At 45.2% G+C, this 15,329-nt stretch overlaps 1 protein-coding gene across 2 annotated transcripts in view; it reads right to left on the reverse strand.

The window, feature by feature from the left end:
* Positions 1-15,329, reverse strand: part of LOC115094534 (ubiquitin carboxyl-terminal hydrolase 12-like) — an 86,700-nt gene that overhangs the window by 19,425 nt on the left and 51,946 nt on the right. For both annotated transcript variants that reach the window (XM_029607685.1, XM_029607684.1), the window contains one exon: positions 9,280-9,506. In XM_029607685.1, coding sequence (XP_029463545.1) covers positions 9,280-9,506 — 227 coding nt within the window. The remainder of the gene's footprint in view (positions 1-9,279; positions 9,507-15,329) is intronic.

Below are 15,329 nucleotides of genomic sequence, written 5' to 3' on the forward strand. Positions count from 1 at the left end.
TTAGAAGGGAGCACTCGGGAGCAGCTGCCTGGGGCTCCCACAGGCCTGCCAGGAGGTTAAAAAACACACACAGTTCAATGCTGGGCTGGCAGGCTGCCTCCTGAAGGCCTCTGCCAGCAGCAATAGCAGGGGAAAAGCATCCCCCAGTGCTCGCGAGCCAGCCCACATTCACAGGCCTTACAGTGGGTCCCATCCGCCTCCTGCCGCTAACAAAACCCATGCAAGGTGCGGCCCAGATTGGCTCCCAGGCCCCGAAATGATTTTCACTGCTATTGTTACAGTATGGAAATAAAGGTTAGCAAACAGAACACACAAGGTGATACCTCTTTATTGGACTCACTCAATCCGCTTCTTGACTAGCTTTTGGGAGCTAATACACTCCTTCCTCAGGTCAGAATAGGAGCAGTATGTAGTGCTGCCTGGGGATCTTTGCGGGGGCCAGGGGCACCCAATCAAGGTGAGGTGAGGTGAGGGCTGGAGAGGACCCAGGAAGAGGTGGGGACAGGAGACTGGAAGAGGCCAAGGCAGGGAAGAAGTAGGAGTGAGAGGGGCCAGAAAGGGGTCATTAGGGGAAGGAAGTGGAGTAGGAGCAAGAAAGGGGCACGGGTTAGGAGCCAAGAAGTAGCCATTGGATTTAGCGGTTGGGGGAGCGGGGGGGGGGGGGGGGGGGGAGAACAGTCAGGCCGATTCAGTACGGTGTGCCGAGACCGAGCACACCATTCGCCCCCATCTGGACGCGCGTTTTCGACGCGCTATTACCACCCCTTATACAGTAAGGGGTAATAGCGCGAGGAAAACGCGCGTCCAACCCCCCAAAAACTAATAGCGCCCACAACATGCAAATGCATGTTGATGAGCCTGTTAGTTAGTCCCGCGTGATACAGAAAGTAAAATGTGCAGTCAAGCCGCACATTTTACTTTCAGAAATTAACGCCTGCCAAAGGCAGGCATTAATTTTGGCCCGCACCGGGAAAGTGCACAGAAAAGCAGAAAAAACTGCTTTTCTATACACCCTCCAACTTAATATTATAGCGATATTAAGTCGGAGACCCCAAAAATAAAAAAAAAATAAAAAGTCGTAAAAAAAAAAAAAAAAATCAGCCCGCGGCTTGGAAAACTGACGCTCAATTTTGCCGGCGTCCATTTTCCGAACCCGTGGCTGTCAGCGAGTTTGACAACCGACGCCAGTAAAATTAAGCGTCGGCTGTCAAACCCGCTGAAAGTCGCCACTTCTGCCAATAAAGAGGCGCTAGGGATGCGCTAGTGTCCCTAGCGCATCCTTATTACCACGGGCCCTCATTTGCATACTGAATCGCACACCTCAGAGCACCGGCTCTCCTGCGCATTTTACTGAATCGGCTTGAGTGAGAAGAGACCATGGGCAAGTAGGTGGGATAGGAGAGAGAAAGTAGATGGGATAGGAGAGAGAAAAAAACAGGAAAGGAAATGGGACCTACCCAAGTTTGCTCCCTGGGTCTCAATATTTCCAAAATCAGTCCTGCAAATCTGTTGGATGCTGAAACTATTTTCACAGCTTGGCTGTCGCTCAACAACATCACAGTATAGTGCTATGCTATTAGAAATTCAATAAATTCTTATATCAGCATTGCCTGCATTTCTACATGGACATCCTGGCTCCTGAAAATTTACTATAAAGCCCATGACCCCTACCGTAGAATCTTAACTCTAAACGACTGACGCATGCTAACATTACATCACACCCAGGTCCAGCATCGCTTAAAACAATGCAAGGTATTTAATATTCCATGCACATGAGTGAGACTAAGAAACGTGTTACCAGGACATGAACATTAAGAGCTTATCATCGACTAGATGAATCACCCAGGCTTCATTTGCATATGTGAGTGACGACTAGCTAATTATGGCAGAACAATTTTCAAGCTAGCTTGCACACCATTCAACATGTCAAAGGCACCTCTTCTGCCTATACACGAGGTTAGAAGAACATGGGGGCAACCTGCAAAGTACGTGGGTACTTTTATTGTGCATACCCGCGCTTAATCTGTAAAGAAGAAGAACCTTCCCATTATTCACTCTTTGAAGATTAGCTAATGCGCAATGTGTGCACGCGGATAGGAGCCTGCAAACTTTGCATCTGAGCACCAGCAGCCATGAGATGGCACTGGGGAGAGGAGTCCCGCAACGCACAAGTCCTGGATTCCATGGGGAAATGGAGCAGGAGGAGGCAGGGGAAGAGGAGGAACAGCGGGCAGCAAATCCGTATCCCAGAAAAGTAACCAAGAGGAAAAGGAAAGCTAGATTATTCTGCAACGAGGAGGCTGAGAAAGTAAGGGCAAAAAGAGAGCAGGAAAGAAGTCAGGATGGCAAAAGTGCAAGTTGAAGAAAAGACAGCCAAAGGGGTAATTTGCGGTGCCGAGACTTTTCAGATCTGGCAGTGAGAGGAGGAAGGTCAGAGGTAGCTAAGACTGAAAGTGTGTGCTGAAACAGGGAAACGCAGACCTTTCATCCGAAGGCTCGTCACTGAAGAGTCTGGAGGAGGACTGGCAAATTGGATGCCATTTACAGAAGAGAACGATACTAAATGAGCTCAGACATTCTCCGGGGTCCATGGAAGGTCTTACTCAGTAGATCTCTGGAGATGGGAATGGTTCTGAGAAACAGATGGTCTCTCTTCCTAAAATTGGTAACAATGAAGACGGTAGAGACTACAGGCTGGTTAATCTTAGCTCGATGGTGGGGAAATTAACAGAAATTCTACTGAAAGTAAAGATCATGAACTAACCATAATCCAGTAAGTTGCAGGATCCAAAGGAGCACTTTGTTTTTTTAATCAGTAATAGATCATATCAAACAAATCCGATTTTTTTTTCTATTGGACAAGCAAGGAAACAGATCAAGGGCGAATGCACCGGATGTGGTTTTCTTTGATTTCAGCAGTGTTTAATACTGTACTGCAAAAGTCTCATTAATAAATTGTGCAGCCTGGTGATAGGTCCCAAGGCGATGGAGAGGGTTAGAAACTGGTTGAGTGATAGACAAGAGAAGGAAGTGGTAAACAGAATTCACTCCCAGGAACAAAGGGTGATTAGTAACATGTCTCAGGTCCTGCGGCTGGGTCTGTTCAATATCTTTCAAAGTGATATTGAGAAGAATTAGAGGATCACTAGTGGTAACCAAACAGTAATGAATCAGTAGAGTATCCAGCATGAAGCCAGGGTTCTGCCCAAAACAGACTGCATTATGCTTCCAAGAAGCAATTGGGCTAACCAATACAGGCCAGCAGTTACAACCCTGAACATCGGTAGTAGGATTGCATCAACCCTGCAAGAAAGCAATGGGATAACCTGCACAGAGCAAGCATGGTCAAAGCTCACACATCAAAGAGCAAGGGGAGGCCAGATGGTTTACAACAGGCTCACTAACCTTGGCAGCTGGGAGGATTATTACACAACGTGTTAGTAAAGACTTAGAAATGGGGCCTGCTACTGGGTTAAATATGGGATTTATAAGAAACAAAGCAGAAAATGGCAAGGCCTGAAATGGCCCTTTAGTGAAGATGGTAGAGGCTATCACTAATAGATTTTGGGCATATTTTATTTATTTATTTAAAGTCTCTTCTATACCGACATCCGTTCACACATCGCATCGGTTTACAAAAAACAGGAACTATTGGGCGGAGCCCTTACATATAACAGAGAAAATGCAAATTACAATTACAAATTAACTTTTGGGCAGAGCCCTTACATGTAACTGAGAAGAATAGGTGCAATAGAATCTATAAATAGGTATAACAGGAACTATAAACATAGCTATACATAAATAGCACTGAACAAAATACAAAAATCATTGGGCATAAAGGCAAATTCTTAGACATGAATTCTTAGTCATCGATGCACTTCTTAGTCAATTCTTAGTCAAGCAGGGGAGTATTATGTAATAGGGGGTGACAAGGGGTAGGCTTGCTGGAAGAACCATGTTTTCAGTTTTTTTTTTAAAGTGGGAGTATATGTCTCCAGGCGTATATCATGAGGTAGGGAGTTCCATATAGAGGGGCCGGCGAGAGAGAAAGCTCTGCTTATAGTGGAGGAGAGTTTGAAAGATTTGATGGAATGGGCACGTAGGGTTCCTTGGAGGGCTATACGGGTGGGTCTATTCGAGACAGATACGGGTGGGTCTATTCGAGACAGATATGGAAGGCAGTAGTAGAAAAAGGGTTGCAAGCTGAAGTAAAAAACATGGGTGTGAGTGTTAATGGTGGACTGCTCGTGTTTACATAAAATGGAGGAACCTTTCCTGGGTATCTGCCACTACTGATGACTGGTGCTAAGGCTCAAAAGCTTCAAACTTGTGCTAATTCAACCCTCTTGGGTAGGTAACTCTGAAAGTTTTTACAACGTGCATCACTGCCCTTAGTCGTAGAAGAGACTAGGGTATTCCCCAGGGTCCTCGGTATTCCAAGGACCCTGGGTGTGAAGCCCTTGAGTTTAAGCATTTCCCCAGGCCAGGACTGAAACCATCTGTTGTCAGTACAGTTTCGTAAGCAGGAATTGGGAAGGGCAATCCCTTGGCCAGACTGGCATGGGAGAGCCACCCTGAGCTGTCCCAGGACACACATGTATACTTTTAGTAAGCCATGTGGCTTGATTCCACTTTGACTTGTCTCATATGCAGAAGTGACATGAACCTTTAACACTACAGGACCCGACATCCTCAACTGCCAGGTGTTGTATGTTGACTGAAAAAAATCCCAGAATTCAATGACAGACTTTCACATGAGTCGTGTCCAGCAAAGCCCCAGTGAACTCCAATTGCAGACATTAAAATAAAAGCCAAATATGGGAAAACAAAGAAGAGCTAAATGAAGGTTGTTGAATAGCCCTCACCAGTATAAACTGGAAGGCTCACTGGGCACAGCAATGGTCAACAACAAAACCTAAGAAAATGCCACAAAAAAACCTGTTCTAAGAATATGAGAAGATGGAAGAACGGAGAGGCAAGAAAGAAATACACAATAAATCTGAGGAGAGAGAGGTGAAATGCATACAATCAGGTTCTCAGACAAAACAAGGGCTGACAGCACCCCACACAGTGGTGGCAGGTCAGAGCTCCCCCACAGGTCAAGCCAAGCCTTCTAGGATTTTCTACAGCTCGATAGGAAACACTCTGTGTTGGAACCATCATGCATTTCTCAGGCTCATTTATCCTGCTAATCTATGGAGACGGTCAGCTCGGCAGCCCATGTTTCAGTCATTTCAGGTATCCTTAGCAGCAATCTCATACATTTATAAAGAAAACAGAATCTGGTGTGAGAGGTAGAACAGTAGTGGGGCCCACTTGGCAACAGTGATCATAACACGATCAAATCTGACTTAAAGACTGGAAGGGGACGATAAGTAAAGCTACAGCTCTAGCACTAAACATTTAAAAGGGAAACTGACAAACTGAGGAAAATAGGAAAAAAAAACCCAACCCAAAAGATGCAGCCGCAAAGGTTAAGAATGTACAACAGGCATGGACACTGTTAAACGCCATCTCAGAAGCGCAGTCCAGATGTATTCCACAAATTGAAAAAGGTGGAAAGAAGGCCAAACAACTGTCAGCACGGTTAAAAGAAGAGGTGAAAGAGGCTGTTTTAGCCAAAAGAATGTCTTTCAAAAATTGGAAGAGGGATCTATCTGAAGAAAATAAGAAAAATCGTAAGCATTGGCAAGTTAAATGTGAGACAATGATAAGAGAGAATTTGAAAAGAAACTGGCCATAGAAGCAAAAACATAATAAAAATATTTAAAATATATCCAAAGCAGGAAGCTTGTGGGGGAGTTGGTTGAACCGTTAAGATGATCGAGTGGTGAAAGAGGGACTTAGGGAAGATAAGGCCATTGCAGAAAGACTACATTAATTCTTTTCTTCGATATTGACCAATGTCGGGGAGATGCCTGTTCCTAAAACAGTTTTCAAGGGTGATTCAGATGAACTGAACCAAATCACAGTGAACCTGGAAGATGTAGTAGGGCCAGACTGACAAACTGAAGAGTAGCAAATCACCCGGAACAGATGGTATAAACCCCAGTTTTCTGAAAGAACTCAAAAATGAAATTTCAGATCTATTACTAGTCATTTGTAACTTATTATTAAAATCAACCAATGTATCTGAAGACTGGAGGGTGGCAAAAGTTACCACAATCTTTAAAAAGGGCTCCGGGGGCGATCCGGGAAACTATAGACAAGTGAGCCTGACTTCAGTGCTGGGAAAAATCATGAAAACTATTCTAAAGATACATAGAAATGCATAAAGGAATAATTATTTTGAAAACAAAATTACAAAAATGTATTTATTGCAAGAATGAATCCACATCAAAATACAAAATTACACACCTACATGTTTCAACAAACACATATACTAAACATACTCTAAAAGATTTAATTTATAAAATCACACAAATAATCACCCACAACACATTTCATTCATACCACACTAAAATTCATACTTAAAGTCACTCAAAGTTACAACTCTTGAAAAAAGCAACACACCTATTACAGCCAATACTTAAATACAATTTTTAATTATTGTTTTTAATTTAAACACTTAAATCTATTTTTTATTTTTAAGAGTAGTAACTTTGAGTGACTTTTAAGTATATTTGTGTGTGGCATGAATGAAATATATTGTGGGTGATTATTATTTGTGTGATTTTATAAATTAATCCTTTTAGAGTATGTTCAGTATATGTGTTTGTTGAACCATATGTGCTTGTAATTTTGTATTTTCATATGGATTCATTCTTGTAATAAATACATTTTTATAAATTTGTTTTCAAAATAATTATTCCTTTATACATTTTTAAGTATTATCCGAGTTAGGGATTGTATGTATACTCCACTTTATCGTTGCACCTTAGGTTAACTATTCTAAAGAACAAAATCACAGAATGGTTTACTGGGACACAGCCAACATGGATTTACCCAAGGGAAGTCTTGCCTCACAAATATGTTAGTTTTTTGAAGGGTTAACAAACATGTAGATAAAGATGAGCCGGTAGATTTCGTGCATTTAGATTTTCAGAAGGCGTTTGACAAAAGTCCCACATGACAGAGTCCTAAGAAAATGAAAATGTCATGAGATAGGAGGCGATGTCCTTTTGTGGATTACAAACTGGTTAAGAGACAGGAAACAGAAAGTAGGATTAAAATGGTCTGTTTTCTCAGTAGAGAAAGGTAAATAGTGGAGTGCCTCAGGGATCTGTACTTGGACCGGTGCTTTTCAATATAATTATAAATGAATTAGAACAGGGGAACGACGACTGAGGTTATCAAATCTGCAAATGACACATATTCAGAGCTGTTAAATTACAAGCAGATTGTGATACATTACAGGAGGACCTTTTGAGACTGGAAGATTGGGCATCCAAATGGCAGATGAAATTTAATGTGGACAAGTGCAAGGTATTGCATATAGGGAAAAATAACCCTTGCTGTAGTTACACGATGTTAGGTTCCATATTAGGAGCTACCACCCACGTAAAAGATCTAGGCATCATAGTGGATAATACTTTAAAATCGTCGGCTCAGTGTGCTGCAGCAGTCAAAAAAGCAAACAGAATGTTAGGAATTATTAGGAAGGGAACGGTTAATAGAACGGAAAATGTCATAATGCCTCTGTATCGCTCCATGGTGAGACCGCACCTTGAATACTGTGTACAATTCTGGTCGCCGCATCTCAAAAAAGATATAATTGCGATGGAGAAGCTACAGAGAAGGGCTACCAAAATGATAAAGGGGATGGAACAGCTCCCCTATGAGGAAAGGCTGAAGAGGTTAGGTCTGTTCAGCTTGGAGAAGAGACGGCTGAGGGGAGATATGATAGAGGTCTTTAAAATCATGAGAGGACTAGAATTGGTAAGTGTGAATGTGCTATTTACTCTTTCAGACACTCCATAAAGTTAGCAATTAGCATATTTAAAACAAATCCAAGATAATTCTCTTTCACTTAATGCACAATTCATTGTTAGAGGATGTGATTAAGGCAATTAGTCTAACTGTGTTTAGAAAAAAGGTTTGGACAAGTTCCTGGCAAGTTTGTAAACTGCTATTAACCGAGCTGCGCTAGGGAAAAGTCACTGCTCGTTTCCGGCATTAGTAGCATGAGATTTATTTACGGTTTGGGATCCTGCCAGGTACTTGGAAACAGGATGCTGGGCTCGATGGACCCTTGGTCTGACTCAGTATAGCAATTTTATGTTCTTAACTGTTTAAAAAGTACCGCGGGCCATTCTAGGTCTGCCAAGGTTAGCAACACAGCAGCAGCAGCAGCAGTGGCACCGGTTCTTCAAACACAGAAGTCAGTGTCCTCCTGCCGTGCTGGGCTTGCAGCTTAATCAGAACGAGGGTTGGGATCTGGCACCAGGAGCCAGCATGCGCAATCACCCAGGAATTGTTTTTCCCTCCCCCTATTTAGTCTCCCTTCCCTATTTCCTTTAGTCGTTATTTCAGTGACAGAAAGGACGTCGCACATAACAGAAGAGGACAGCGAGCACTGACCTGGTAAAGTGCAAAATACTCTCAAATGCCGGCCACAAATGCGTTGTTAGGCCCAGTTTTGGGCTATTTATACAGTTATTTTCCAAAAACCTTCTCTGGTGCAACTCGGGAGATTTAGATAAGTTCTGAGCTGACAGTGCAAGACTAAGCAAGGCAGAACAGTAGGGAAGGAGGAGTAAAGTGTAACAGGGAGGATGGCACGAGACAAGCATTTGGGAAAATGGAAGGCATAAAAAGGGAGTGAGGTATGAAGGGCAAGACGTTAACACAGTCCCTCATCCTTCTGTAAGCCTCAAGCTTATTTGCATTTGCTTTAGAGCAGTGGTTTCAAGGCTGACCTGGAGGACTCCCCAGCCAGTTGGATTGTCAGGATATCTGCAATGACTGTGCAAGAAGTAAATTTGCATACAATGGAGGCCATGCATGAAGATTGCCTTCATGCATATTCACTGCAGTCATCCCTGAAACCCCAAACTGGCTGGTGGCTCCCCCAGGACAGGGTTGGGAACCACTGCTTTAGTGATTTGGGTTTAACTTTTAACATTTCTTAAAAGCAGCTTTTCCATGCTCTCCTGCTACTAATGTGGCTCCTGAATGTCTCTCTACCTTGAGCTGCTATAATTTCCAAACAAAAACACGACTTGGTGTGTCTTAATGCTACTGTAATAAGCATCATGAAACCCAACCAGAGATCATTAAAACTCTGGATCCCCAATAATGCAGGAAAATAAAACAAAGTACTATTCTCCCTTGACATACAGCTTCACAATTAAGACATCTGGTTTCATTGGTTAGTGTTCCCTGGAAGATTTCGTGGACCCAGGTCTGGTCTGGTCTCTTAATCTCTTCACTCTCCAGGCTTCCGTTCTGCAGCTTGCCATTCTGCTTCTCCTGCTTCCTCTCTTCCTGCAACAAGTCGGCCACCGTGTTCAGCAGGTAGTTTAGGAACTCGTGGGCATCCTGCTGCATGTAATTATCAAACAGCTCTGGAGGTTAAAAAAAAATAAATAAAAAGTTTGAGGAGGAGGAGAAACAAAGTCCTCGTGCAATGTGATAAGATAACCAGCACTGCAGAGACAGATGAAAACACACGGAGAATAATGGAAACCGTGACAGTCCTAACGTCAAGGGATTCTGATGAACGGGAAAGCCAGAACATTCTTACCGGCTCTTAGGCTCAGCAGGTAGCGCTTCCAGCCTTTTGCTCCTCATCGGAATGGATTATAATGTTAAGACGACTCTACATAGCTAATGGCTTACCCTGGGCTTTTGTATGGCTGCTCTGTGACTTCCAGTTGACAGCAAACATTTGTTACACTCTCGGTTGTGCAATAAAAATAAATTGTGAAGCTCGCTCTCTCTCTCTCTCTGTGCTTATGACATCATTGGTATGTTGGTAATAACCTCATTAAGATGGAACATAAAAAATCTAAACTCAGTGCCGAGCGGTACCTGAGAAGAGATTTCACCTGGGTACCTGGGAAAATGAGCTGAGGGTCGCAGGGCAGGCAGCAACTTGTTTTCAAAAAGGATTAATAGCATAAAGAATTCCGGCTCAGGAATTTGCCCCCCTGCTCCTTTAGACTTCCAGCTCATTCGTAAAGCAGAGTTGCTTACCTTTAACAGTTGTTCTCTGAGAACAGCAGGATATCCGTCCTCATACATGGTGACATCATCAGATGGAGCCAGGCACTGAAAACTTAGGTCATAGTTTCTAGAACTTTGACTGAACCTCATTGACCACATTCATGCATGCAATATACCACAAGCCCATGTGGGGTCGCCTTCAGTCTTATAATATAGAATTCAAGAGAATAAAATGATAAAGGAGGAGAAACCCACATAGTGGAAACCCAACTCTGCGGGGTAGCAGGCGGGTTTCGTGAGGATTCACATCCTACTGTCCTTGGAGAAAACATGTAATAGGTAAGCAACTCTGCTTTCTCCGAGGACAAGCAAGATGGCAGTTCTCACACATGGATGAATCCCAACATAAAAGGGGTCCAACAAAACACACAATAAATGCCAACAGGCACACAACCAGTGTTGTTGGTAGCGGGTGGGGGGTGGGGGCAGCACGAATAAAAACAACGGACCCTAGGTGGGAACAGAGTTGGGTTCTACACCTCAAACAAGTTCCGAAGGACAGACTGGCCAAACCTGATGTTGTGTCGGCCATCCCTATCCAGACAATAATGAGATGTGAATATATGGAGAGAACTCCACGTCGCAGTTCTGCAAATGTCCTCCAAGGGAACGGCTCACACGTGGGCCATCGACCCTGCCATGATTCGAACAGAGTGACCATTGACATGACCTCCAAAATGTAGACGTGCCTGGGCATATCAGAAGGAGATGCAGTCTGCTAGCGAACTGGAAGGAATCTGCTTGGCAACAACAATGCCCAACTTAATCCTATCAAAAGAAACAAAATGTTGGGTGGACTGTCTATGGGCTTCTGTCCACTCCAGATAGAAGGCTAAGGCTCTTTTGCAGTCCAAACTGTGCAGGGCTTGTTTGCCTTGGTGTAAATGGGGCCTGGGAAACAATGTTGGCAGGATGATGGACTTGTTAAGATAGAAGCGTACCTAAGACCGCCCTGTCATGAAAAAAACATAGTGTAAGGTAAATAAGTCATTAATGCCTGGAGTTCACTGACGCTGTGTGCGGAAGTGACAGTCACCAAAAATATGACCTTCCAGGTCAGGTACTTCAGGTCACAGGAGCACAACGGTTTAAAGGGAGCTTTCACCACTGAGCTAACACCATGTTGAGGTCCCAAGACACAGCGGAAGGCCTTTTGGGAGGCTTCAACTAAAGTATGCCCTGCATAAAATATACAACTATAGAGATGGGCATACCACCTACACCATGGTGATAGATGCTAATCACACTAGTCTTCAAACTAACTTCTACACCTACTGGAGGCTGGTCAAACAGTTTTTGTGTGAAGCAGGAGAAAGGATCTAGGGCCTTTTGCTCACACCACACAAAGAAAACCTCCTCCACTTCAGTTCATAGGAATTTTTAGTGGAAGGCTTTCTGGAAGCCACTAGGACACAAGGGACATCCTCTGAGAGATCGAGTGACTGCAGTATCAATCTCCAAGCATCCAGGCTGTGAGCGACAGGGCCTGGAGGTTGGGATGTGCAATGGCCTTGATCCTAGGTGTTGAGATCTGGGGAAGCCCTCAGTCTGATCAGTTTCTGGGTGGACATCTCCCTGAAGAGAGGAAACCAGACCTGCTCGGTCAATGAGAGGTTATGAGGATCATAGTCTCTCTGTTCTCGAGAAGCTTCAAGAGAGTCTTCGATACCAGTGGAGCTGAAGGATACCATACAGGAGACCCTCTCACCAATGACAGGTGAAGGCATCTGAAGATGGTTTGCTGTGTATCCTGTACAGGGAGCAGAAATGAGAAACCTTCCTGTTCCAAGGCACTGCGAAGAGATCCACATCCAGACTTCCCAGAGACGGCAGATCCGATTTGCAAATCTTTGGTCCAGAGACCAGTAGTGGGGTCTGAAGGCACAACTCATTATGTCCACTATCACATTCTCTGTTCCATCCAGGTACATGGCACCGAGCACCATCCCATGGAAAAGGGCCCATGACCAGAAATGGACCGCTTCCTGTCACAGGAGGTACGATTCCGTACCTCCCTGCCTTTTGCCATATCACATTGCCACTTGATTGTTGGTCTGTATTAGAACAATTTTATTGGACAGCCGATCTTTGAAAGCCCATAGCACGTACTTGATAGCCCAGAGCTCCAGGAAATTGATTTAATAGAGACGTTCCTGGGCGGGCCAAAGGCTCTGGGTGCTGAGCTGATCTACATGGGCCCCCCAGTTTAGGGTGGATGCATCCATGCTTAGAACAATTTGGGTGGGAGGACTTTGGAAAGATCTACCCCCTTACAGAGTTGAAATTTCCCACCACCAGAACAAAGCATCACAGGGCAACAGAGTGACTGATGCGGTCCTAGAGGGCCTGAGAAGCTTGTTGCCACTGTGATGTCAAGGTCCACTGGGCCTTTTACATGTGTGGATGTGCCAAGGTGTGACATGAATTGTCGCAGCCATGTGGGCCCAACACTCTCAACACGTGCCAAGCTGATGCCTGCTGGCTCTGTTGAATCCTTGCTGCGATGGTCTTCAGGTTGATGGCCCTTTTCTGGGGCTGAAGGCCTTGGCTTGAGCCCTGTCTAGCAGGACTCCAATGAAGTCCAATTGCAGTGACAAACTAAGATGGGACTTGGAGTAGTTGACAACTAACCCTAGTGTCTCCAGAATCCAGATGGTTGAGTGCGTGGAGCAGTCAGTCCCTGCCTGAGAGATGTTCATGATCAGCCAATCATCCAGATACGGAAAAATGTAAAACTCCCAGTTGGCGAAGGTGCACGGGGCACCAGGGCTAGGCATCTTGTAAAGACACATGGGACTGATGTGAGTCCAAATGGCAGAAGGCAATATTGGAAGTGCTGCTTTCTCACCACAAAACAGATACTTACGGTGATTTAGGAAGATCTCAATGTGAGTGTACACATCTTCCAGGGAGCACAGCCAGTGCCCTTTTTGCAACAAGGGGATCAAAGTGCTCAGGGAAACCATCTTGAACTTTTCACTTCTGAGGAATTTGTTCAAGGCCCTCAAGTCTAGAATAGGATAAAGTCCCCCTGTTTTCTTTGGTATCAAGAAGTATCGGGAGTAAAATCTGCACCCTCTTTGCCCTGGTGGAACAGGTTCAACTGATTTGGCTATTAAGTGAGAGGACAGCTCTGCTGCTAGTACTTCCTGATGCACTACCAGCCCCAGGCTTGGGGCAATTTGATGAGGTACCTAATAGATTCAATCTGTACCCCTCGTGAACAATGAAGAGAACTCACTGGTCTGAGGTTAAACTGGGCTATGGGTTCGCAAAGAACTGAAGCTTTCCCCCGACTGGCAGGTATGGACGACTTGGCTATAGCTCCCAGTGATCCAGTCATCCTGGAGCTCACTTAGGTGCCAGCTAGGGCTTCAGGGCTCTTTGATGCCTGGTACGGCCATGAGAGCCCTGACAGGAACAAGGATGTGGAGGATAGTACTTCCTCAGGCAGAAGAAGGACTTCCTAGGCCCAGAAAGTGATGACCTCCTGGCTGGTCCTGAGTGCCAGTGGAGAGCTGTTGAAGAATCACATGAAGTACCTGGATTTGTACCACTGGGTCCTTGATTTTATCTCCAAAGAGATTCTTTCCCTTAAATGCACATCATCATCTTCAGCATCTTCAGTCTAAAATCCGAGAGCTGTGGCCATGTGAGCCCGTGGGCGCCAATTCCCACTGCAGAGACACTCGATGCTGTCTCGAAAACATTGTAGGTCTAATGAACCCAGTGTTTTCTGCACGCCAGACGCTTATGCACTAACAACAGGAGTGTGTCTTGCTGCTGCTGAGGCAGTTGCTTGGCAATGTCCTGCACCTGCTTTCAGATGTCCCGCATATATTGGCTCATGTAGAGCTGGGAGGCCGCAATATGAGCAATAAGTATAGCACCCTGGAACACCTACCTCCCAAGAGCATCCAGTGCTCTGTGATCCTTCCCCAGGGGCGTCAAGTAATGGGGTCCGAAAGTGGATTCAATGACCACTGATTGATAGACAGCTGACACTTGTCAAATTCGAAAGCCTTTTAGACAAGAAAAATCACATCCATCCTATTCACGGGAGGCACTGTGAGGGGTAGTTCCCACATCCTTATCAGTAACTTCACAAGGATTTCGTGCACTGGGACTGTCATGATCTGCTTGGGAGGCTCCATGGAGGATATCTAGGATTTCGTGCCGGGTATCCTCTTCAGTCAACAACTGAAATGGGATGGCCTCTGCCATCACTCGGACAAAGCCTGCAAAGGAAAGGTTCTCCGCAGGGACTTCCGTTGATCCTCTGGAGGAGATGGATCGGAGGGGAGACCATCCGAAGCATAATCAGAAACCACAGAGGATTTACCCCCACCCAGGGATCATAAGTGTCTCTTCTCCAATGTCATCGACCGGTGACAGAGCCCTACGCGCTCAGCCTCCTACCAGTGGTGCAGGCACAGAAGGTACTGGTCATGTTGGCCCAAGCTCCAGTGTCTTCTCTGGCACTGGAGGGCTTCCTCCTCTGAGGAACCAGGGGCAACAACCAGATCGGCTGCTGCAGGGCAACAATACCATCCCAGGAACAGACGCTGGCTGGATTGGTAACACACCAATAAGCATGTGCAGGGATTCCAGCAGCGGCTTGAGGAGTGACAGTGCCAGTGTTGAGTTACTGATGCTGTGCATTGCCTTCTTGACTGCCAGCTACATACATCAATTCCTCCTCAAACATCATCAAAACAGGCTGGGACGCAAGAGATGTAACCAGATCCTCTTCAGAAATGATAGGAGGAATGGTGACTGGCATTGGGACCAATGGAGTCCGTGGCATGCCCCCTGCATTGATGGAGGACTGGCTCTCCTCACAGCATGGTCGCTTTGGGGGCATCACAGCAGAAGCTGCTGTATCCCCAAACCCAACACAGAGGATCGACAGGGAATAATACAAATGCTGCTTCGGTTTCCCTTAATGCTTGGCTTGGTCCTTCCCCAGTGCTGAGGCAGAGGATGACTAACCAGATATCCTTGACCTGGAGAAGCCAGACTATGGCCAGTCTCTAGTGTCCCTCTCAGCTGACAACTTTGACAGAACCTGTGGCCCCACCAATGTCGATGGTTCAGTGTCCATCGAAGCAGCTCTGAGATCCCTTGATGCCGATGCATCAGTCTACTCTGGCCTGAACAGG

The sequence above is a fragment of the Rhinatrema bivittatum genome, chromosome 6 (genome assembly GCF_901001135.1).
Source record: "Rhinatrema bivittatum chromosome 6, aRhiBiv1.1, whole genome shotgun sequence".
Taxonomy (NCBI): domain Eukaryota; kingdom Metazoa; phylum Chordata; class Amphibia; order Gymnophiona; family Rhinatrematidae; genus Rhinatrema; species Rhinatrema bivittatum.